The 26,232-nt window shown below is 38.3% G+C and overlaps 1 protein-coding gene across 1 annotated transcript; it reads right to left on the bottom strand.

The window, feature by feature from the left end:
- Positions 1–218: 218 nt before the first annotated feature.
- Positions 219–3,734, bottom strand: SOSTDC1 (sclerostin domain containing 1). Its single transcript, XM_036247290.1, has 2 exons — positions 3,463–3,734; positions 219–1,048 (listed from the first exon to the last, which is right to left on the bottom strand). Exons 1-2 carry the CDS (start codon positions 3,665–3,667, stop codon positions 633–635), a joined length of 621 nt encoding a protein of 206 aa, XP_036103183.1. The 5' UTR covers positions 3,668–3,734; the 3' UTR covers positions 219–632.
- Between the last annotated feature and the right edge of the window lie 22,498 nt (positions 3,735–26,232).

Genomic DNA, 26,232 nt, shown 5'->3' with positions numbered 1-26,232 from the left:
AAAGCTACAGGGCTTATTTTTGAAGTGAAATGTCACAAGGTCTTTCACTCTTTCAAAGGAAGATCACTCATGGCTGCTAAACTGTTCCATGAAGATTGCCAAAAAAGAAAGAAAGAAAGAAAGAAAGAAAGAAAGAAAGAAAGAAAGAAAGAAAGAAAGAAAGAAAGAAAGAAAGAAAGAAAGCCACCCTTCTGAAGTGTTATTGTAAAGATTCAAGGCAACAATTTTTTTTTAACTATTCAGTTTTGGAGGATTTTTCTAGGAGACAGGAAATAGGTTGGGGAGTGAATGATAACTGAGAAGCCCTTTCTGTTTTAAAAAGTAATTATTCGATATATAGTATGTATATAGTATCACCAGTCTTTCAAGAACCATGGGGAATTAAAACTACAGGATGTGTGGAATTTAAATACAAATTGCACTCATGGATACGGGTACATCTTGAAAAACTTGTGATGGAAACGCTATTCCCAAAGAAGGTCCTGATACTTAGGACAGTTTGCTGAGTTTAATCAAAGCAGAAAACATATATTTTCAAGTAAGAAAATAGCAATGGCAGTCTTGAGTCTTCCAAGCAATCAAATCTGTAAAGCAGATGGTTACCAGTCAGTCCAGTTTGGAGAGTCTGAGTTCTAACTCATGCTGTGCTTGCTGGGTTTGCTGGCCCTTTTCCGCTCTCTGTGATGCTGGGCTGGCTCCGCAGGCGACATGCTCTCGAAGTTATGACTGGACTCATTGTGCTGCCGAGTGTACCTCTTGCACTTGCAGGCGGTGACCACGGTGATCTTGTAGGTGCGCGTGCTGCCATCTTGGCACTGCAGCTGGATTCTCTGGGTACGTGTTTTGTCGTTGACACACCTCCACTCCTGGGAGCTCCTCCTGCTCCAGTACTTGGTTCCGTAGCCTCCTCCGATCCAGTTGGGGAGCAGGGGCAGTGGCAAGCACTCACCAGCACACACCAGCTCCTTCAGAGGGCTGATGCTGGTGCACTGGCCATCAGAGATGTACTTGGTGGAGCGCAGTTCCCGGCAACCCACTTGAACCCGAGCTGCAGAAAACAGAAAAGAAAGTGTACAAAGGCATAAACAAATGGGCATTTCTTAAAAGTACTGTGCAATGACAAAAACATTATGCAAATGATAGCAAAATACCAAATAGAAAGAGAACATTTATTTTGTTTTCACAATGCAAAATCTGCCTGGATGATTGTAGAGACACTTTCATGAAAATTATCTGTTTATATGGCTATAATTTTTTTGGAATTAAGTAAACTAGGCTTTATTTTTTTTTTTTTTCACATATAACATTAGCTAATTGCCTATCAAGTATTTGAAAATCCCATTGTCTTAGTCTCACTACCCAGGATGGTTTAAGTGACTTTCACAATTACGTGTTAAAAAAATAGTATATTTTAATGTTCTTTTTCTGACAGATCATATTTGTTAAGGTCTACAATTGCTTTCATTTAATTAGTTTTTTAAAAATCCATAGAGAAAATATGAAAAGTATTTAATATTGTGTACAATGCATATGATCTCTGTAATATTTTGTTTCAATTATAAAATTTTGCTGCAAAGAATCATAAAAACATATGTACAGTCTGACATTTTGCATATCAAATTTAATAACTACATCTTAAACATAAATTCCCAAGCTATCTTTTAAAAACACATATTAAAATGTTTGAAATGCAAAATGTCACTACAATGCAACATTTAAAGGATATAAAAGCCCCTAAATCAGGAACGTATGGTTGCCATAACAACTTGGCTACATTTCCAAGATTTTTTTATGGCAGAAAAATGCCTAACATGTCTGATTTACAACTGCAAAAGTAACCACAGTGTTCATTTCCTGAATATTGGTCATGGCAAACTTTTTGTTTAGTTATTTGAATTTAATAAGTATGTTCTCTAATTGGCTATTTCTTGTTACATGCTTTATGTAATTAAAGCAAAAATTAATCTTGAAATAATTGAGTTTTCCTTTCCATTGCTTTGTTATCTAAACTTGAGGAAAATTGCGTGTAATAGCTTATAAAGAAAGTAAGCCTTGTTAGCCAGAAAAAAAAATATTTAAAAGTATAACTGCTATAATTTCAAAAATGATCAAGGACATTGAAGTGGCCTTGCTTAGAATAGTAAAAGCTCATTTGAAGTAGATATTGAATTAAGAGTTTTATTTCATCTCTGTGCCCTAGTACTTCTGAGGTGAGAGATGTAGCCTACAGGGATGCAATAATTATGAAAAATGTATGTATATATAGATAACACACATAGTTGTAGTGTGGGATTAAAATTAAAGGGTAAACCAGGTGGCCATTCAGTGTGCTCTCCTGTCTGACTGATTCCAGCTCACCTTTCTGCAGCTGCCTTAAGAATACACCTAGAAACAGCTGGAGATGATTTTGACTTGTCTAGCTTTTTGTTCCTGTATATATAGATTCAGCATTTTTGCAGTGACAGTTCATTGACAGTGAATACCCACCACATTGCTCAGTAATCTAATAATAATCAGATATTTCCTATGTACGCAAAAGCAACCATCTTCATGAAAGTTAAAACACCTTGTTTTTTTAGACATTTACAGTCATATGTGCTTTGACTTTTCAGAGGTCAAAACCATTTCTCATAGTTGAATGGAGTTGAGGAGGAGGAGCAAAAGAGTTGTAAGATTTCCTGTGCACTGTTTCTCTGGGTCTCTCTTAAAACCTGATTATTAGCATGTGAACTCTTCTAAGGGAAAGAAATGTAAATCCCTCTAACTAGTGGTCAGTGTGTCAATTAAGCACACAGAAAAGGGAAAATGCTCCCTCTAAAGTATGTTATTATTTTTAAAATCTAAAGTTATGAGTTTCCTCAGTCTTTCACAGAAATATACAATTACCTAAATTTTGATCTAGTTAATAAGAAATTATCTCAGAAAAATATAATTTTCCAACATTTTTAGTTGTATCCCTCTTTCACATTGATCATTGTCAAAACTTTCAACTATTTTCATAGACATATTTTGGAAATTTATGGTGAGCAATTTTTCCCCCAGAAAGCATCTTTTATTCCCTTGTGATTTCTTATACATACCTAGGTTAGTTACCTTTAAGCACTTTACCAGAATTTGCACATGTCCTAAAACAAACAGAAAACTACCTGAATTTAAATTATACACTTTTTAAAAATTCTCATTGTGCAGGATTTAAAGAAGCAACAGTTTAATTCCTGGAAACATTTTCTCTTTGAATGTTTGATAAAACTTAAGTCTGTGCCTGCATTATCAAATCACTGTTTTAGTTATGTTAACTTTACAGAAAGAATGCCAGTCTACACATGCAGCAGATTACTTCCAGATTATCTAGCAAAATAGACATGGTTCAGGTTAGTTTGCAATGAAACAATTCTACAGGAATATGAGCAAAATGCTACCAAAAAAGAAAAGACGAAATCCACATAAGTAAAACAGACTTACTGTTACGATCCAGTCCGGTGTTACTGAAATGCCTGCCTCCATTTCTGGCTTGATTCATCGTGCTGTTGCTGCTGGGGTGTGCTGGAACAGGTTTAACCACATGTGAATAAAGGATTTCTGTGGCATCATTTTTAAAAGCCAAACAGCTTTTCATTAGGATGCATGCAAGGGGAATGAGATAGAAATGAATGGCAGGAGGAAGCATGGTGAGTAGAGGATTTGCTTGGCTGAGAGCTGGTTAATTCCTTTCCCTCTGCTTCTGCACTGTAACTGTGAAATTCCTCCTCAAGGTTCTCTTTATATATCCCTGAGGTTTGGCGTTCATTCAGGTGTAAAGTTGTGTAGAGCTTCAGAGTGAAAACACAGGGAAGGGGTGGGATCCCTACATGACCCTGCAAAAGAATTTTACCAATGGAAGAGAAGACTACAGAAAAGGAGGAGCTTGGTATACAAATTGCCTGAAATTTCAGAGTTGGACTTCATCAGTTGTCTGCGAGCTGAAGCAGCCCGGCACATTCTATAGCAACTACAGACTCTCCCTCTCTCTCTGCCATTTCCTTTCCTGAATCTAGTTCACATTCCGGTTTAATTTCAATGAAAATACACTGCTGTTTGTTTGAAAAAATTTACATTTCCACAGTTGTTCTGTACTCCCCTAAGATATTAGAATTTTGGGGGTAGGGAGAGGGTTTGTCCCAGATGATAGAAGGAATTAAAGTGAGTTTAAATTCTGCAGGATTTGCATGAAGCACCTATTTAGTTAAACATAGTTTGTTTCTCAAGAAGCAAACCAAGATATATATTTTGTCTTTAAAGTGTAAGGCAGGGAGCTAGAATCTGCCCCCTGGATACACTTAAATAATGCAGCTTTGATCTGCATGAACTGCTGTGCAGCTAGGTAAATTATTGCCAGGGGTCTGTGCAGAGAATAATGAGCATAGCTCTGTCTGCATTAAAGTAATTAATATCAATTTTCATCTTAAAAATATGTCACAAGCATTAACATTCACAGCATCATTTTACATGAAAGAATGACATTTTTGACAGATTATAGTTTAGCAAATTCAAAATAATATTTCCTAGTGTTCTTCCTGTATTTAAAAAATATTTCCTTTGACTCTGCTGCCCACATAAGAAACATCGTACTTTTACAAACTTCATCACACCTGGAACAGTGTTCCATTAATACTAGGCTACTCTTCTCCAGCCTTTAAAAAAGTCATGAAATTTCATCAGATTTATGGAACACTTGGATTAGAATAATTACGTAATTCAAAATTGGCTTTCGAGTGATAAATCCATCTTGCCCTTTGTGTGACTACTAAAATGACATAGCGTGGGCATTTTGTTTCTCTCTTCTTTATAAACTTTTGCCCATTTTAACTACTATTTATATCTATCGTCTGCATTTCTCCACAGTAACACTTACATTTTGGAATAGGGAATTCTTTGCTGTGGGGCAGTGTGTTTGCAGCAGACCTGGCTTCTACCCACTAGATGCCAGTAGCACCCCCTAGTTACAACCAAAAATGTCTTTAGACATTCACACGCAATTGTCCCTGTAGGCGAAATCATCCCCTGCTGAGAACTACTAATTATCTATCTGTCTATCTCACTATAAAAAGAAAGTAAAGTTAAGAACAAGGACCATTTAATAATAATGAACTATTGTTCTTTTATTTAGGAGTAAAATGGTACTGTGGTTTTGTTTAAAAATAGTGATTGCTTCTCATTTAGAGTTATATACTGAAATATTGCTAGATGGAATGATATAATGTCTGGAATAAACTTCAGAAATAACATGGGAGTGGATGGTTAGAGGTACAAATGGGGCATGATTGGTTATGGGCTGGATGATGGATATTCTATTCTGTTTACTCTTGGGTCTGTTCAAAATTTTACATAGTCAAAAACTTAAAAACTAGAATAAAAAACTTAATTTAATGTATACATACTGCCTAATAACAATCAGATCCCTATCTGAAGGTTGTGTGTAGTCATTTATTCTAATGTCATTCCTAGAAAATAATGCATCAACTTATTAGGTACACATGGAGATTATATGTCAGGCATCCTTCTGAAGTACTAATTATGAATAATTTCTTATCCTGCTTTCAGAACAATTGATATTTAATTACATGAAGTAGATCCGATGCCTAAAGGAAGTAATGGGGTCAAAATAATCTAATCTCTTCCCCTTAAATTTTTTTATGTGTGTATGCCAAGAGAAGGGGATATTTTAATTTGAAGTTTAATTATTAGGTTGGGGTAATTAAATTGACCAAAATAACTCATAATGGTTAAATCTGCCCTGCACCTGGTATTCAATAGGCTCAGCCTTAGGATATCACCTTAGGCAGAGGCAAGATTAGGAATCAAAGCAATGTGGTTGGTACATGTGGACAGGAACGATGCTGAGTTCTTAGGCCCAATATATCTGGCAGGACCAACTTAGAAAACTACTTTGTTAAATTACACACAATCATAAATTTGATAGTTAATATATTTGACAGTTAGTATATAGTTAATAGTTATTCTGATCAGTTACAACTACTTTATTAAGAATAATCACAGCCTGGCTGTGGCTCAGTGGTTGAGTGTCGACCCTTGTGCCTGGAGGTCACCAGTTCGATTCCCGGTTGGGGTACATGCCCAGGTTGTGGGCCCAATCCCCAGTGCGGGACATGCAGGAGGTGGCCAGTTGATGTTTTCTCTCATCAGTGTCTCTGTCTCTCTCTCCCTCTCCCATCCTCTCTCTCACAAAATCAATAAAGAAAGAAAAAAAAAAGAGTAATCACAAACTGTAATACTCTGATAAGATTATGGGTATGGGTGTCTAATATCATAATTGATTAAGGATGCGTTCCCCTAAGCAAGTTATGTCTTTTCCATCTCTAGGCCTCTGTAGATACATGTTTCTCCTTCTTGTTGCAGCATCCTTTTCTCACCCTTTTCTCATTCCTTTCTTCATTAGCTAATACCTATTTTTCCTTTAAGTCTCATTTTTTGATGGCACTGGGGCGAAGAAACTTCCTGTGCCCTCTACCTCCCCAGGTCTGGGATTAGCACCCCATCCGTATGTACCAGAGTGACTGGTTGCCTGGTATCTTTGAAAGCCTTATGGTAGAACTATTTTTATTTTATGAATATTGTTGAATACGTGGATACATTAATTTAAGAAATATAGAAGAAACTATCCTTTCACATATAAAAAGATTGGTTAAGCCCAGTCAGTGTGGCTCAATGGATTGAGCATTGTCCCATGAACTAAGAGGTCCTGGTTTGATTCCCGGTCAGAGCACATGCCGGGGTTGCAGGCTTAATCCCCAGTAGGGGGCGTGCAAGAGGCCACCAATCCAAGTTTCTCCCTCACATTGATATTTCTGTCTCTCTCTCCCTTCCTCTCTCTGTAAAAAAATTAATAAAAAATAAACATAAATAAATAAATAAATAGGTTAATATTTGTAGTAGGCAATTGTTAAGATGGCTCCTAATAATCCTCTTCTCATGGGATTCATACCCTTGAAGCTCTTGCCTTCCCTTGAGGGTGGGTTGGACCTAGTGACTAACTTCTAACGGGTATAATACAGTAGAGTGACGAGATGTGACTCCTGTGATTGGATTACCAAAAGACCCACTCCAGTCTTGCTTGCCTGCTCTGGTTCTCTCACCGCTTTGATGGAAGCCAGTTAGTATGACGTAAGCTTTCAGGAGAGGCTCAAGTAGCAAGGAACTGATGTCTCTCACCAACCAGAAATTGCGACCCTCAGCCAAACAACCCATCGGGACCTGAATTTAACGACAACCACAAGTCAAAGCCAATCTTCCCATAGTCAGCCCTTCAGATGAGGCTGCAGCCCTGGCGTCCACCCTAACTGCAACCTGATGGGAGACTTCAAACCACAGGCACCCATAAGGACTAGAGTTAGTAAATGTTTTTTAACTAAGTTTGGGGGTAATTTGTTGCATGGCCATAGATAATCAGTATAATATTATTTGCTTAAAAGTGAATATTTAGTAATTACACCATCAATTTTGTGAATAATGCTAGGGCCTTGAAAGCATCGGAGGTGGCGCCATTAAATATGATGGCTGTGCAACTTTTGTTCTTTGGACAAGACTTGAAACCTACTTTCCAGTCCTCAGGTGAGAGTCATCAATGTGTTGTCATTATTAATAATCAAATAATGATATTATTACTACTGGTCTTATATGCACAAACTGGAATGTTATTTAAGTACTCTTAATAGCATTGGTTACCATGTGACTCCTCACACTGGAATCAGAAAACATGAATTTGAATCTTATTTCTACCATTTACAATCTGTATGAATTTGGATATATTTCCTAGAACTCTCTAAATCAGTTTCTTCACCTGTAAAACACAACCAAAACTACCCACCTCATAGAAGAGTAACGAACATTGAAGTATCTAGAACAAAACCTTGCCCAGAGAAAATATGGAAAATATAACCACTGAATGAGACTGAGTACTATTGCTCATTAAAGTCTTTGAATTTATTTATTTATTTTTTTTGCTTTTTTTAAAAATTTATTTTATCTTTATGGTATTACAGATGTCCCCCTTTTTTCTCTCCATTGGCCCCTCCATCTGGTTCCTGCCCTGCCCCAGGCCTTTACCACCCCCTGTCTATGTCATGGCAATGCATATATGCATATAAACTCTTTGGTTCATCTCTTCCCTCTGCCCCCTCCCCCTTCCCTCTGAGATTCGTCAGTCTGTTTCATGTTTCCATGCCTCTGGTTCTATTTGATTCATCAGTTTATTTTGTTCATTAGATTCCACATAGAAGTGAGACTATGTGATATTTGTCCTTCTCTGACTGTTTTATTTCACTTTGCATAATCATCTCCAAGTCACTACCATGCTGTCTCAGAGGGTAAAAGTCATTCTTTATTACAGCTGCATAGTATTCCATTGTCTTTGAATTTAAAAATGAATTTGGAAAGATTAGAGAAATCTCAAACAACTGAAATTACCCTATTTGAGATGGACAACAAAAAGTTAAGAAAAAAGAGATTGTTTAGCCTGATTAAATACAAGATAATGTGTAAATATTATTTCATTAAAAAACAAATATCCTAACCAATTGTTTTTTATCTTTGATAGGAAAAGAATCAGAATACAGGTAAATATAAATAAAATATATGTATTGAATGCAATGATAATCTATATCTGGTTCTCTATGCATTTAAACTATTTTCAGAAAGATCCAGTTAATAAGATAGAACTTATAACTAGGAAAGTAATTAACCATCATTATCTTAGACAAAAAGGACTAATAATCTTCATGCAAAACACTGTAGAATCTTCAGGCATCAAAATCCTTAAAAAGAGGATGGACTAACATCTTTAATTCATTTTATTTTTTAAATTCTTCATTCATTTTACATCAACATGTATTAAACCCAGTATCTGTCAAAGCTATAGTCCAGGGACTGGAAAGCTGAATGAGACCTGGGGCCTCTCCCAAATGCTCCTGTTGAGAACGATACTACAGGAACTCTCTTTCACCTGACCCATCATGATTTTCTTCCCTCCTCACCACCTTTATTAGTTGTTTCATTTATTTTTATTTTGTTTAAATGCTTTTTATTTTATGTGTGTAATAAATGTTCTTTTTATTATAAGCTGCCTCAACATAGATAACATTAATTTAGATAATGCTTCTTATAATGCCCTGTGTAACCTGATATAAAACCCAAGTGGAAATTCCAAATCCAGTTGATATATTTCTAGATAGAGCTTCTCCCTCTCGCACTAGCGACATTTGGGGCTGGATAATTCTTTGTTGTGGGAGCTGTCCTGTTTGTTGTAGAACGGTTAGCAGCATTCCTGGGCTCTACCCACCAGATGTCAATGCGGCTCCCTCACCCAGTTGTGCGCCCTGGTTACTAAGTCATCGTGGGCTATAAATGACTGGTTTAGGCAAATTTTCCAGCAAACTTCCTAAAAATGCAAGAAAACTGCTGTTAAGGAAAATCTCACATGTGAGCTCTCGGGAGCAGGTTGGGCAGCAGGGACGGGGCTTTCATCTGATTGCACAGACTAGGGAGAGCAGAAGTTGTCCTTTTTACTGGTATTTGCTACCTTGTGTGTCAGGAATTGATACCCTCACTCTGTGTGTTCAGCCCACACAAGTTCCTAAACTAAGTTCGACCAAGGCTGGCAGCATATTAAATATCCGTCTCCAACGGTGAGTGGGAGCTGGAATTAGTTTTGTTCCATAAGCCTGATGGCTGTTCTCAACCATGTTGTACTTGGGAGCGTGTTAGAGCTGCACATTCTGGGCCTGACATCAGACCTGAGTCAGAATCCCTTAGTGGAACCAGGGACCAGTGTTTTAACAAGCTCTCCACATCCTTCTTCTGCTTGCTGACTCTGGAGATGCACTGTTCTAGGACACACATGTGCCCTCCTGTGGCGGGTCCCACAGTCTCCACCACAGTTGCCTAATCTTAATGGAGCCTCTGTTGCAGATTCTTCCAGTTTGAGTAATCTGCAGGAAGCCCTGCCCTAAAACTTGGCCCAGTTGGCCAAAACCCAAATCCTTTTTCTTTTCCTGTGTGTATTTCTCCATAGGGACTGGATGTTCTCTGTATCCCTCAGAGACTGATAAATGCTTTGTTCCACAAAAACGTCCAAGGCAGTAACTACAGTGACATCATCACTCACTGGAAGTTCAGGCAGCCATATCCGATTCTCTCAGACATCAGTGTTGACCCAGATTTAGGCAAAGTACTTTGATCACTGTGGTTTTCGTTGTTGTCTACCAGCCTTAGGAGTATCCCACAGCCAAGTCAGGCTCCTAGCCCTGGCAACACCCAGTGTTGCTTCACAGTTTCCTGAAGAGTCTCTCACTCAAGTACCTGCAGGTTTCATCAGCAAGTCTAAGTTGGTTATGAGCTTGTATCTCCAATAGAGACTTAACAGTTCGCAGTTCCCTGGTATGTCAGAAAACTGGAGAACAAAAAGAATTTAGCAGAGGATTCGGTCCACCTTTCTAGGAAATAAATTTGTAGAAATGTATCATTGCATTTCTGATATTTTTAGTGAACTTATTTGCTTCTAAGTTATATACAGAAGAAACTGTGGTGTAAGGGGTCCCATAGCAACCATGAAGCTGCGGAGAAGGGAATGTGACAGGGAACATGGGAATCGAGTCTGACTACATTGATTGGATGGGTAGATTGGAGCAGATGGTCGATTGCAATCCTGCTTTGTCAGTTTAGAAATTTGGACATAATTTGGTAGACAATGGAAAGCCATTGAAGGATCTATGTGTGTATGTGTGTGTTTATTTTTATTTTCACAAAGTGAAAACACCATGTAACTTATATGCAGGTAAAGGGATAGAAAATATCCAGTACCCAAAAATTCCTTTCCTAGTAACCACTTCCTTCCTCCTTCATAAAATAAACCAGTATTCTGATTTCTGACACCAGTTGTTTTTCTTGTTTTAGAATTTGATATGAAAATGACTTTTGTTGTTGTTGTGTACTATTGCATTACATGGAGACCTACAACTCATTTAACCAGTCTGGATTGGGCTGATGTCAGCTTTGGGCTATTATGAATAATGCTGCTATAAACAGTCCTGTACCTGTCTTCTGAAGTATATGGCGTACATTTTTGTTGGCTATACACCTAGTTGTGAAATGAACAGGGTATAGAATGTGTATATGTTTAACTTTAGTAGATAATACCAAAGAGTTTTCCAAAGTGATTTTATTAAATGAATTGCCACTAGCCCTGACATTTTAAACAGGGGAAGGACAAGATCAACCCTATGTTTCAGGACACTGCATCCAGCTGCAATCTAAGAGATGATTTGGATGTGGTCATACTGGAACACAGGGAGGGGGCACATCACTGCAAGAGCTCAGGTGGAAAACAGTAAAATCCTGAACTCCAAGGAGAGAGACTAGACTAGGACACGGTGGAGGCAGACTGGCAGGTAATTGGAAATGAAAGCAAGGTGAAACTAAAGTTTTCAATCTGGATACCTAGGGAGACTGAGGTGTCAGAGAATCAGGGATGATAGAGTTGAGTGTTCAGGAATGAGTTTAGACTGTGTTAGGATGAGGCAAGGGTGCTGGTGGGCATCTAAGAGAATGTGTTTCTGAGACAACCGGAATCAGAACTTAAGAAATTTGTCCAGCAACTGGCAGCAATTTCACTAGCAGCTTTCTTATGACGTTATAAGGATAAAACTTGTTTTAGAAACTTTTTGTCAAATAACTGCCTAAAACTTTCATTTATATATCCTCTGTCATCTAACTGTGCCCCTAGATTTTAAAAAAATATAATCTGGCCCTAGCTAGGTTGGCTCAGCGATTAGAGCGTCAGCCGGTTTGTCCAGAGAGACCTGGGTTTGGTTCCTGCTAAGAGCACGTACCTCAGTTGCAGTTTGTCCCCAGCCCTGGTTGGGGTCGTGTGGGTGGCAGCCAGTCGATGTGTCTCTCTCGCATTGATGTTTCTCTCTCTCTCTTCCTCCCTCTCTCCCTCTCACTCTATCTGAAGATGAATGCAAAAATGTCCTCTGGTGAGGATAAAAGAAATAAAATTACATTTAAAAAAATAAAAAATATAATCTGCCTGGCTAGTGTAGCTCAGTGGTTGAACATCGACCCATGCACCAAGAGGTCGCAGGTTCGATTCCCTGCCAAAGCATATGCCCAGGTTGTGGGCCCGATCCCCAGTGGGGGGCATGCAGGAGGCAGCCAATCTATGTTCTCTCTCATCAATGTTTCTATCTCTCCCTCTCCCTTCCTATTTCTCTCAAATCAATAAAGAAAACAAAATTTAAAAATATAATCCCCTACATTAAGTAATTCCCAAGTAGTATGAATTATTGTATAGATATATTTGTACAGTCTTGTAAAATGCATGCCCTGTGTTTTATGTGGAACCATAAATAATAAATATCTCTGAGCATCTCCTCCTCTTTTATTATCCATATAGCCACTAGCTTAGTTCAAGTTTTCATCTTTATTTGCCTGAACTGCTGTCATAACATTCTTAACTGATCTCTTGCCTTCCATTCTCATCACTCTGAGGTACACTCTCTGCAATTAGATACAGAATGATCTTTTAAAAATGCTTATCTGAACATCTCATTTCAAAATGTCAGTTGTTCCTTTTACTTGTTGAATCAATACCATCATGAGCAAGCTCGCCTCATTTCTTGCCAGTCTCTTACTTACATGCCATGCAGCTAGAGTAGTTTTTCATGCTCACCATTTGATTTAATGCTTTTATGCCTTTTATTTCTGTGACTGTCCTTTTCATAATTCTGTTCTTTGAAGTCTTCCTTTAAAATATAGACTTAATTAATAAAACAATGAGAAACTTTCTAAACAGGTAGAAGACGGATCTCTGAGAATTATGTACTATGATTTAAAATAACATAAATACATTTAGTTATTCTCAATAAAATTGTGTTATTTACACTTTCAGCCCTTATATAAAGCGAAATGCATTTAGGATCAGTAAAATAATTCAATATATAATAAAATAAAAGAAAAAATATATGCAGATTTTTAGGATAAAATATTTACTTAATTTATGAAGCATGAAAAAGAATACTGCTTCACTCAAACTTTCTGAACTAGTATCCTTTTTAATGCTCTCCTGATATTAATAAGAAAATTAATATGATTACTTAATAGTAGTTAAGTTTATTTTAATGTATTGAATAAATACAAAAATGATTGTATTATGGAAATGTGACATCATCAGATATCTATTTTTTAAAAAACTGAGGTTATAAAATTACGAAAATAAAATATACATGTTGTAAAAATTGTCAATAGATTATTAACTAGAAGGATAAAATCCACCTCTTTCCATCTCTCCTCCAACCTCATTCTACAGAGGTAATCACAGTTAAGAGTTTCTTGAGATATTTTCAACATTGTCTGTATTTACAAACACATTTAGGTATGTATATGTGTATGTGTGTGTACGCACACATATATTTTGAAATATTTTTATACCCCCCAAAAATAAATTATTTTTTACAGACTGGATCATGCTATATATATGATTTCTCCAATTACACTTTATATTTAATGACCTATCTTGGACATTTTCCTATATCAAAGTATACAGATTTACCACATTGATTTTAATTCTTACATTAGATGAGTGATATGGATGTGGCATAAACTATTCATCCAGTGATCTATTGATGTTGCAGGATATTTATTTTGAACAATTATATGTTTTACCCCCTGTCATCTTCTTCTCCTTTATACAGGTAGTTGAGGGGGAGATAAAACTGGGAGTGGAAGAGTGGGGTTGAGCACGTGTGCTTCATGAAAGACCAGAAGCCAAGCCCTACTTCCTGATAGTATCCTCGATAGGTGGCCGGGCTTCAGAAAGGCATGATCACCGCATTCATTAGAAATTCCAGTAACATATGAAATTGCAGAGCCTTCGGACCTGAAGAGACCATGTAGATCAGAAATAAATAGCTCAGTAGTAGCTACTGGGAAATGTTCACTGATAATCAGTACCTGGAGGACCTCCCCTTGGACCTATGGAAGAAACTTTGCAATGTCCTTGATGAGGGGCAAGGAGAGGAGAGAAAAGGAAGTGAGAGCCAGGATTCTAAATTAAATTGATATAAAAACATAACAAAATGCAATGTACATTTTGTGCCCATTTAAGCTTCAAGACTGGAATTCATACCATCTTCATGAACATTTGCAATTTCTAAGATACCAAGATATTTTATTTATCTTCATATAAAGTTTTATTTTAATTTTAGAGCCTTTTTATACATAAGAAACTAGTTCTTTTCATTGACTAAAAAGAGAATTTCATTTGAAATAGTGTTCTTTTATCTTGCCATAGTTACATGTGGAATTTTGTGATATCCATTGGTTCTTTTAACATATAATTCCGACAAAAATACGTCATGCCTTTACTACAGTCTAACTTGTTAAAGATTTATTATATCACTTTGATTTTATACTGAGATCAAGCATAGTTTAAAACATAAAATAAAGAGACAAGATTTAATAGTTTATTTTGAAGAGAAAAAAGAGAAGCCATGCCTACATTATGACCATAATTTTTATTTTACATTGCTTTTACCTTTAATTGGTACTTTTGCAATCTTTATTGAAGGCTTTAGCCTGATTTAAGGTTGGCAAAAGATTAAGTCAATTACAAATCTCATGGAAACAATTTAACCACTATTCTAATTAAGAAGCATTGATTAAAATTGCTTTCAACAAGGAAAGGCAGAGGGGAATCCTTAAAATGTCTTATGGCTTAGAATTTTATGTCAACTAACAGTTTAGGTTGTCTTCAGGCCTAATTCTAGAGAATGTTTATATAGCAGTTTGGGGCTGTTGGCCCGACAAGTGCTTGGGGAGGCACGAGGCCACTGACAAACAGCCAAAGAAGAACTTAAAACAGACTGGGGAAGGTTCACTCCTGCCAGGACATTGCAAGCTGTTTAGTGACCATCTAAATGTTCTGCTAGTTTTGTTGCCATACTTGGTAGTCCCGGGAATCTGGCTAGCCTCAGAAGTTGAGCAAAACAAAATACAACTGTGCACAGCCACGCCCTAGGGTGACTGTCTCCAAATACCATACAAGTCCGAAGCTGAGGCACTTGAAAGGCTTGTATCCCTGCAGATCAAATCTTTATAAGATTGAGTCTTTAAAGACAACCCTTAAACACATAAATGTCATTTGCAGCACTGTTGCAATGCTCTTACCTTTCCAGGTATATAGGTGGCTAATGCGCATGTTAATTATGGCTCCTTCAAATGTCTTCACTCTCCAACAGATCAGCTCAGAAATGTTGGCACAGTTTCAGGTTCTTTAAGACCTGCTTGCCAAACCACTCTTCGATCCAGTGAAGTCATCATGTGATTCAAAACAAGGCCTACAGCCTTTCAAGAATTCACCTCTTTAAATCCCCATCTTCATCGCTCAACCTCCGCACACTCGACCTGAAGACTGATTTTTCCTTATCAATGCCCAAGGAATGTTTATTTTCCCTGTGGGATTTATAAGATGCTTTCTTTGTTCCCTTTCATTTATTCACCCTTTTTTAGCTAACATATATTGAGAGCTTATTATGTACTAGAGACTGTGGCTTGCCTGCAGTAATAGAAGTCAACGACCTCCTCTAAATTCACCGCATTGAGGTGGTCACAGTCAGTTAAAAATATAAGTACAATATAGCATTGTAGGGCAGGGCAGGGCAGGGTAGAATACGAGGAAAGAGGTAGGGCTCAAAGCCCCTGGTGGGGGCCAGAAAGGTTCCCAGGGAGGTGAATTCTGAGCAGAGCACTAGGGAGAACAGAAGTAGACGGATGATGGAAGCAGGAGGATTGGGGTATTTCAGACGGAAGAATGGTATGTGCACGAAGTCCTGGCACTGAGGGAAAGCATGGCAAATGCTAGAAACTGGACTGTTTGGCTAGCCTTGAAATGGCTCTCACGGCAGAGCTAGAAAAGAGGTGAGGGAAATAGCACTGTGAGGGTGCTAAGGAATTTGGATTTTATTCTAAAGTCTGTGCGGACCCTATAAAAATCCTGAGCAAAGAACTGACGTGACCAGCTTGTTTGGACAGATAACCCTGAGGAATTGTAGAAGGAAGTTAAGGTCAGAAATATTTAGCTTAGAGCGTGCATGTCTCAAGTCAAATGGAGGACCGAATCAGGGACCAAAAACAGTGCCAGACAGGAAGCTAAGGGTTGCACCATCACTTCTGTGGGTCAGGACTATCATAGAGAAAGAAAAACTGAAAAGGAAAAACTAAAAAGGACAGGGAAGAAAGAAAAATAAGGCAACTGGAGAACCAGAGGGAGAAGGGAAAAGGGGGGTAGGTGATTTGGAAACAACCTTTGCTGCTCAAATAATAGCTCTCCATCTGGGATAGAAGAGGGGTGGGGAGGACAGAGTCGAGATCGTTCCAGAGCATTCTATTTCTTAAAAAGAGAGGCAAATTATTTTCTTCCTTCCTTTCTTTCTTTTTAAAAGCAACACTCTATTGAGTATGATTGACATACAATAAGCAGCATATATGAAATGTATATAACTTGATGAGTTGGAATATAAGTACACACCCACGGAACCATCACCGCAATTAAGGCCATCCGCTTATCCATCACCTCCAAATAGTTTTTTTAAAGTTTGTGACAAATTATTTTCTTGTTCACCTTAAATCCCAACAATGTTGCATCAGTTACTCATGCCAATCTGTCCTGTTCTAAAAATAATACAATGAAATTGATAGAATTTAAAAAAAAACTTTCATTATTATGAATTGAATATCATATCCAATTGATTTGGTCAAAAACTGCTTAATGGCACTTTTTCTATCACATGTGTTTCCGGTCCACCAACAAATATGATCAGTTCTTCCCTCAAATTATATCCAGAATCCAAACGCCATCTCAGTTACAACTATCTTGATCCAAGCCACCGTCTTCTCTTACCAGGACGATGACAAAGCTCCCTAACTCTTCCCCACTAACATCCTGGGCCCCACTCCTTTACTCCTGGCTCTCTCGTGGCTTTCCATCTCCTTAAATGATCATAGAGACTGAGAAATCTGGTCCCCTGCTATCTGTCTGTCCCCTTCTTCCCCTACTTTTTCCTCTTCTCACTCTCATCCAGCTACATGGAGCGCCTTTTGACCTCAAATGCACTGTCCCGGGGCCTTTGCATTTGTAGTCTATCTCTCCTCGTATTTCTTTTCTCAAATGTCACCATAACTGAAAGGTTTTACAGTCATCTTAAATTAACCTAGCACTCGTCACCACTCACATGTTACTCTCCTCACTTTGTTTTGTCTACCCACCCTTTTCCACAATGTACACTTCTGGAGGGGCGGACTTTACTTGGTCCGCTGTTGGCTCCCACATGTAGGATAGGTTCAGTATTGCTGAATATTTCTTACCAAATTGATACATGAATTCATGAATAATTGTCCCCGAATAGCACTTCACTTATTTTTGCTTGATGTGCCACAAATTACATTATTATTTAAAATAGAGTTATCAGCCCTGGCCAGTTTGGCTCAGCGGTTGAGCATCAGCCTGCGGACCAGAGAGTCCCAGGTTCGGTTCCTGCTAGGTGCACATACCACCAAAAAATAAATAAAATAAAATAAAAAAATAAAAGAGTTACCAGAGAGCTCAGTCCCTTCTCTTTGCAAAAAGGTATTCCAACATTGCCAGAATCCTAGAGGGTAAATAACTTTGGTTTGGAAATGAAAATGGCAGTTAAGCAGTACTGGTTTTCAGGTAAAGTTAATAAACTGAACCGGAACTTGAAACCTTTTCAGGATTCCCGAGTAATCTAGGAATGGCCAGAGTTCTGTTCCACTGAAAATGAAATCTTTGTGATGGGGCAACTCAGAAATAATTAGGGAAGAAGTAAATTTAAAAATCATTCTTACTGAGAGAGAACCACTGTTACCATGTAGGTGTATCATTGATCATTTTATTGATACAATATTGAATTAATTGAGTAATTTGGAAGAGAGTGTTGAACTGAAATCTTTACAATATTTGCTCTCTCTAACCAATATTTTTGTCCATGTATTTCATTTATATTTGTTCTTTAGTCAAGTTTTGTAATTTTCTTTATATTTGTCTATGTTTCTTAACTATAATAGGAATTTTATATTTTAGACTGCTGTTGAAATGAGATTTTCTTACATCATATTTTCTAAACATTTATTTAAAAGCTATAGAATTTGATAATTGATCTAGTAACTGACCACAATAACTAATACTGTTTAATTCTTTTTAGCTGATTATCTCAGTATTCCCTGATAATCACATCATCTGCCAAAATGGGATAAAGATAGTTTAGTCAATAAATGGTGTTAGAAACACTGGACAGATACATGCAAAAAATAAAGCCAGACCGTCTTCCTATACCATAGAGAACACAAATCAAAATGGATTAAAGACAAATGTAAGACAAAACCACAAATCAAAATGGATTAAAGACAAATGTAAGACAAATGTAAGATAAAACTAGAAGAAAAGATAGGCAGTATACTCTGACATTACTCTTAGCAATATTTTTGACATATCTCCTCGACCAAATGTTTAATATTCTGTTTCCATCATATATTGTTATTTATTTTTCTGGCTTAAAGTATGCACCAATGTTACTTTATAGCAGCAATGATGGGCAATTTTATATTGTTCCTCACTTAACCTGGAATCATTCTAGTAACTCCTTTTTAACTTTGACGTTTGTAGTTTAGTATAAGATAGACACTTTTTAGTTGTCCCTAATTGTGTGATAATTTAAATATACTGAAGTAAACATCTTTGTGTATAAATATTTGTATTTTTTATTATTTCCTTAAAAAGGATCTGATGAGCCCTGGCCGGTTTGGCTCAGCAGTTAGAGTGTCAGCCTGTGGACCAGGGAGTCCCGGTTCAGTTCTGGCCAAGGGCACGTACCTTGGTTGCAGTTCATCCTCAGCCCAATTGGGGTCGTGTGGGTGGCAGCCAATTCATGTGTCTCTCTCATGTCGATATTTCTCTCTCTGTCTCTCTCTCGCTCTCCCTCCCACTCTGTCTGAAGATAAATGTAAAATATCCTCAGATGAGGATTCAAAAAAAAACAAAGGATCCGATGATATTTGATACATGATGCCAAACTGTTTCCAGAGCTTCATGTATAAACTTACCTGCAGTAAGTCCCACTCTTACCAGCATTTAGTATTACCAGTTTTTAAGATCCCAGAAATTTAATTGATAAAGAATATCTTAATATTTAACAGGTGAGAAACAATATATATTTTAGTTTCTTTGCTCATTATTGCATTTGTTTCTTTGTTCATTTATTAATTGGCCATTAAATTTATTTTGTAAATTATTCTATTTTTTTATTTAGTTATGATTTCTGAAAGTATAATATAGATATGATTCTTCCATTATTGTTTGGGCTCATTTTAGCACACTTAAGAATGCCAGTTGCTCTTCAAAATATTCTATTTGATAATCTTCAGTGATATGTGAAAGTGCCCATTTCTGTCTACGCACACTGAATCTGGGAAGAATAGTATTTATTGAATTACCAATTCAGCAGGTGAAAATTATAGATCTTAAATATTTGTTTCATCTCTAAGATTATTAATGAATGAGACCATGTTTCATGTTTATCATCAGATTTTTTTCTTCCTTTATTATCTGCCTCATTTTTTAATTGTATATACGTTATTCTATGTGATTGTAAGAGGTCTTTTTCTGTGAAGTTACTAATACTTTATCATAAACAGAAAGCATTTTTTTCAGTTTGATTTGCCATTTCTTTATGCCGATGGCTTTGCTGTACTGAGCGTCTCTTGGGCTCCGCCTGAGGTCCTCTGGCCTCGTCTCCTCTTCCAGCCATCGTGCAGTCCGAGCCCCTGCAGGCTGCACCCAGCTTCTTCTAGGGGCAGCCCAAGAGCGTTTACCTTGAGTGCTTGTCTCAAACTTCTCACTTCTGGCTCTGGGCTGTCTCCGGCCTCGCAATGGATACTCCCAGTAACTCACTCTTACTCATTTTGCAACCTGAAAATATGGAGCAATCAACGCTCTCTGGTTACTGCTACCTTTGGTTAATGAGGTCTGAGGGCAGTGGGGCTTCCTTCTTATTCTGTCAAGTGGTTGTTCTGAGTGTTCTCAGACATCCCCAAGAATAGATAACCCAATGCACCCAGGGTGGCCGACTGGATGATGCATCCCTGCACTGACTTTTCCTGCTGATCTATTTCCTCCTTCTGTTACTCACTCCTGCTGTCTGGGATCAGACTTCACATGAACAGCACACACAGGGATCTTTGTCTTAGGCTCCTCTTTGAAGACAAGTCATATATGCTTTTCACATGTAAGGATTATCTGTCTATGTGTGGGCATGGGTATGTATGATCACATATAAACTTACTTATTTTTATGGTTTCTGACTATATTTTCATGCTTATAAAGGCTTCCCTCATCACCAGGGTCAGATAAATGCATATGAACATTTTAGTTCTTTTCATTCTTTTTCTCATTTTCTTTAATATAAAGTTTATTTGGAATAGGGTGCAAGGCAGCAATCTTTTTCATTTTTCCCAAATAATTTTTAAATAAACGTCTAAATGAAGTCTTCTGAATACCTTTTCTCGCTGATTTTCTCTCTGAACATTTCAGTTTCAGGAGAAGTATAGGTCACACAAGACTCTAATCCTCATTCTTATCGTCTCACGGCTACTATAATTATGTCCTCAGGCAGGAGTAGATGCGTTATTGCAATTGCTTCTCCTGGGTTTTCTAACTGGCTCGCAGATGCCGGTGACACTCCACACAGAAGCTGTCACAGTGGAGTAAGCAGCCCAATTCTGTCTTCACCATGAGCCTTAAATATTTGGGATTCGTATCTCATTTTGGAACAACTTATATCAACAATCTGCTTCCATTTATGAGCAGTTTCATTAGCACAAAATTATCCAGGTTTTGTTTTTTTTTTAAACAAACCTAATTATCAGCAAGGCTACAACCACATGAGGGTGAGAGACATTACCCTAGTAATTGCCTTAATCTTCTGAGTATCTTTTTTAAAAAAAAACTGTTGCCACACAATTGTGCATTAAATATTTATGTATACAGGAGGTTGTTTTGGTGCACAGCTCTGTCACTGAGTATTTAGTCTATCCCTATGACAGTACTACTAGGTCATTAATGAGGCTTTTAGGTTTTAATACCTGGCAGAGCAAATGCCTTTTCATTATTCTTCCTTTTCAAAAATTTGTTGGCTTTTCTTGTTTGCTAATTCTTCCAGTTCAACTTTAAAAATCACTCTGTTAAGTTCTTCCAAAAATGTGGCAGACACAGAAATACATCCCCCAGACAGGGAGGGCTTGCTCAGCTGTGAGGACTCGAGACACATTCCAGCTGTCAGATCCCGCGCAGTCTCGCTCTTCCGGAGGCGTTTCCATCGGCTGCCGGGAGACGTGGTGATGGAAATGCAGTCATCTCGGCTGGCCTGGGGTGACCCATGGGGCACCTAGCTCCCACATGGTTGGCTGAGGCTTTGCTCATCTACATCTCAGTCCTTCTTTCTCTGTCCTGCGACTTTCCCCTTCTTTCCTCAGACAGCCACCCCTAACGAACGTCTTGTGCTCTGAATCCCATCACAGCCCCTCTCTGAAGCACTCAGCCCACAACCAATTTAATTGGAATATAGTGCCAAGCCTGTTAATTAATTGGGGTAAAAATGAGTCTCTTTTAACACTTAGTTGTCCATTTGGGAACAGGAGATGTCTCCAAACTTATTCAATTTTTTTTAAAAAAAAACTCATCTTTATTGTTAAATATATTACAAATGCTCCTCATTTTCCCTCCACTGATCTCTCCTCCCCACTCCTGCCCCCTCCTACCTTTCCCCACACTGTTGTCTGTGTCCACTGGCCATGCATATATGCATATAAGTTCCTTGGTCTATCTCTTCCCACTCCCCAACCCCCCTTCCCTTTGAGGTTTGTCAGTCTAGCAACCAATTTGTACTTCTTAATTCCTTCACCTTTTTCACCCATTTCCCCAACCCCCCTCCCATCTGGCAACCAACAAAATGTTCTCTGTATCTATGAGAATGTTTCTGTTCTGCTTGTTCATTTTGTTCGTAGATTCAATTGTTGATAGATATGTATTCATTGCCATTTTGTTTGTTCGTATTTTTTTATCTTTTTCTTCAAGAAGACGCTTCAACATTTTATATAATAATGGTTTGGTGGTGATGAACTTCTTTAGCTTTTCCTTGTCTGGGAAACTCTTTATATGACCATCAATTCTAAATGACAGCTTTGCAAAATAGAGTAATCTTGGTTGTAGGTTCTTGCTTTTCATCACTCTGAATATTTCTTGCCATTCCCTTCTGGCCTGCATAGTTTCTTTTGAGAAATCAGCTGACAGTTTTATGGGAACTCCCTTGTAGGTAACTAACTGCTTTTCTCTTGCTGCTTTTAAGATTCTCTCTTTGTCTTGAACCTTTTGCATTTTGATGATGATGTGTCTTGGTGTGAACCTCTTGGGGTTCATCTTGTTTGGGACTCTCTGTGCTTCCTGGACTTGTCCGTCTGTTTCCTTTACCAAGTTAGGGAAGTTTTCTGCCATTATTGTTTCAAATAGGTTTTCAATTTCTTATTCTCTCTCTTCTCCTTCTGACACCCCCAAGATGTGAATGTTGGCATGCTTGAAGTTGTCCCAGAGGCTCCTCACACTATCCTCATTTTTTTGGATTCTTTTTTCTTTTTGCTGTTCTGATTGGGTGTTTTTTTGCTTCCTTATATTCCAAATCAATGGTTTGCTTCTTAGCTTTACCTACTCTATTATTGAATCTGTGTAAATTATTCTTTATTTCAGTTAGTGCCTCCTTCATTTCTGACTGGTCCTCTTTTATGCTCTTGAGGCCCTCACTAAGTTCGCTGAGGTTCTCACTAAGTTTATTGAGCATCCTTATAAGTAGTGTTTTGAACTCAGCATCTGTTAGGTTGCTTATCTCCATTTCGCTTAGTTCTTTTCTTGGGGTTTTGTTCTGTTCTTTCATTTGGGACCTGTTTCTTTGTCTCCTCATTTTGGCTGCCTCCCTGTGTTTGTTTCTGTGTATTACTTAACGAGAGGAATGGGGCTAGCTGAGACCAGATGCTGCTTGTTTGAAAAATTTAGGAAAATCTGAAGCAGAATCCAAGACAGGCCAACCCTACGGTAAAGCAACTGGCAACAGCTTGGGTGGGCCTGAAAGTTGGGTGGGGCGGGGCCTCAGGGAGTCACCAGGGCGGGGCCACCAGTGTGAGCCAGGTTGCTGGAGTCCCAGATATGGCGACTGTCTGCCGCCCCAGGGAAGGGCTCACCAAAGGAACAAAGGCCTCTGACAGCACGTCTGTCCCGGAGAAAGCCCCCTCTCCAGCCCTGGCTCCAGTACCAAGCAGCTCAGTTCTTCCCTGTGTGTCTCTGGCGCCCCTCGAGCTGCCTCCCGTCCAACCTTAGAGGGAGAGAGTCCGATAAGTCCGTGCGCGGGCCCTTTAAGGAGCTGCCTGGGGCTCCAGCCGCCTCAGCCTCCCTGAGCCTCAGTTCCCGCTGGTTTTTCCAGCCAGAAGTGATGGGGACTCTCTTCCTGGCACTGGAACCCTGAGCGGGGCACCTGGTGTGGGACGGGGACCCCTCAGTCCTCAGGGAGGACCTTCCCAGCCGAGGTGTCCTCCTGATTTTTATCCGCCACACGTGGGTGTGGGCCCAGCCTGTCCCCTCCGCCCTCCTACCAGTCTCGTGTGGCTGCTGCTTTAATTCCGTAGCTGTAGGACTTCCATTCAGCTCGATTTCAGGCGGTTTTGAATGATGGTTGTTCTGTAGTTTAGTTGTAACTTTGGTGTGGTTGTGGGAGGATGGATACCACGTTTCCCTACTCACCCTCTTGACTGGAAGTCTCTCAATTTTCTTATATATTTTTTACAAAGCTCTGTTTGTATAGGTTTACAGGTGTCTTTTTAAGGTTTTTTCTTGTTATTATATTTATTGTTATTATTTATTTCTATATTATGAATAGAACTCTTTTGTTATATCTTCTATGTGATCCATGGTTATAAATTAATTTATAAATAATATTATAAATATTATAAAACATTTTAATGGTAACTTTACTAAATTCATTTGTGAAGTATGCTTATTTAAAACATTGTTGTTCGGCTGGTGTGGCTCAGTGATTGAGCATCGACCCGTGCACCAAGAGGTCACCGGTTCAATTCCCGGCCAGGGCACATGCCCAGGTTGTGGGCCATATCCCCAGTGGGAGGCGTGCAGGAAGTGACCAATTGATGTTCTCTCTCATCAATGTTTCTATCTCTCTCCCTCTCACTTTCTCTCTCTCTAAAATCAATAAAGAACAAAATTTTTTAAATAAATTAAACATTGTCTACATTTTTCCTACCAAGCTTCCTCTATTCGTCTATCATAATTTTTACCTGGCTTAATGAAATTACAAGCATATATTAAAAAGATTTTATTCCAGTTTTCTACACTATAAGAGTAATCTCAATAGCAATAGCATCTATTGAGCACCCCTAATGTATTGGCAACAGTACATGAATGGTCTGGTGATATTACCTACAATCCTCACAGTCACCCTACAAGGCTACATTATACCTTATGTTTTTAAAAGAACACATATTGCCCTGCTGGTGTGGCTCAGTGGTTGAGCATTGACCCATGCACTATGAGGTCACTGGTTCAATTCCCGGTCAGAGCACGTGCCTAGGTTTTGGGCCCACTCCCCAGTGTGGGGCATGCAGGAGGCGGCCAATCGATGTTCTCTCTCATCGATGTTTCTGTCTCTCTCTCTCATTCTCCCTTCCTCTCTCTAAAATCAAGAAAGAAAGAAAAAAACTTAAAATAAAAGAATGCATGTAACTTACTCATTAGCTGTTGTAAGTTATTGAACCAGAGGTCAAATATAGGATGATTTGACTCTAAAGTAAAATCTAAAGACTTTTTCCCTAGGCAACATAACCAAATAAAGCCTTCCTGAGTTTGCTTTTACCTTTGTCATGTATATATAGTTAAATATTTAATAAATATATATTTCAATTTCAATAATATACATATATTTAAATTTTAACACATACATACCACATATATACATGAGGGTTCCTCACATATGATTTTCAACTTTGCAACGGTGCAAAAGTGATATGTATGCATATTAAATTGCATGAAATATTTAACACTTTAGTATACATAGGCTTTGTGTTAGATGATATTGCCCACCTGTAGGCTAATGTGTGTGTTCTGAGCATTTTTTTTTTTCATCCTCACCCGAGGACATTTTTTCATTTTTTGTTCAGGTGGAGTGGGAGGGAGAGAGAGGAACAGAGAGAGATAGAGAAACATAGATGTGAAAGGAACACATCGAGTGGCTGCCACCCACACAACCGACCAGGGCTGGGGACAAACCGCAACCGAAGTACGCGCCCCTAGCGGGAACCAAACCCGGGTCTCTCAGGACCTCAGGCCGACGCTGTTCTGAGCATTTTTAAGTTAGGGTAGCTAAGTTATGATGTTCAGTAGTGTATATGTACTAAATGCATTTCTGACTTACAGTATTTTCAACTTATAATGGGTTTATTGGGATGTAACCCCAGAAGCATCTGAATACATAAAACTTTATGAGTAATTTCCAGATGCATATTCTTTTTTTATTAATTTATTTTTGCTACAGATGTTTCTCCTTTTCCCCCACTGACACCCTGCTCCCAGCTCCCATCCCTCCACTTCACAGTATTGTTGTCTGTGTCCATTGGTTATGCATATATGAATATAAGTTCTTTGGTTTATCTCTCCCACGTCCAGGTTTGTCTTTATATAGCATTCAAACAAACAAACAAACAAAAAATACACTAAAAAGTTAAATTTCACCTTGAACTTACTCCTTCCAAATGTTTGTCCTTCCCCAGAGGTAACTGCCATTTCCTTATAAACACTGCCTATTAATGTATACATTCACATGCACACATGTAACCCTCACGTGTTTGCATATATGTGTACCAAGCTATCTACAAATGTATTTTTTTGTGTGCTGGTTAATGTAATGGGTTAATACTTGATGCCTTATTTTGGAATTTGCTTTTCTTAACAATGCCTTTAAGTCTTTCCATGCAGTATAGAAAATCAACTTTATTCTCTTCGTGCTCCTCAGGACCACCTGTTTGGCACTGAAGTTCCCGAAATGCCAGGGCTGG

Source organism: Molossus molossus, unplaced genomic scaffold (genome assembly GCF_014108415.1).
Source record: "Molossus molossus isolate mMolMol1 unplaced genomic scaffold, mMolMol1.p scaffold_m16_p_7, whole genome shotgun sequence".
Classification (NCBI taxonomy): Eukaryota; Metazoa; Chordata; class Mammalia; order Chiroptera; family Molossidae; genus Molossus; species Molossus molossus.
This window is presented reverse-complemented; position numbering and strand designations above follow the sequence as displayed.

What these genes read in the sequence shown, in the direction of transcription:
- SOSTDC1 (XM_036247290.1), bottom strand. Translation starts at nt 3,667, where the DNA reads ATGCTTCCTCCTGCCATTCATTTCTATCTCATTCCCCTTGCATGCATC. An exon ending in CACCGGACTGGATCGTAACA is followed by an intron (nt 1,049 to 3,462) that starts GTAAGTCTGTTT and finishes TGTTTTCTGCAG; the next exon opens with CTCGGGTTCAAGTGGGTTGC.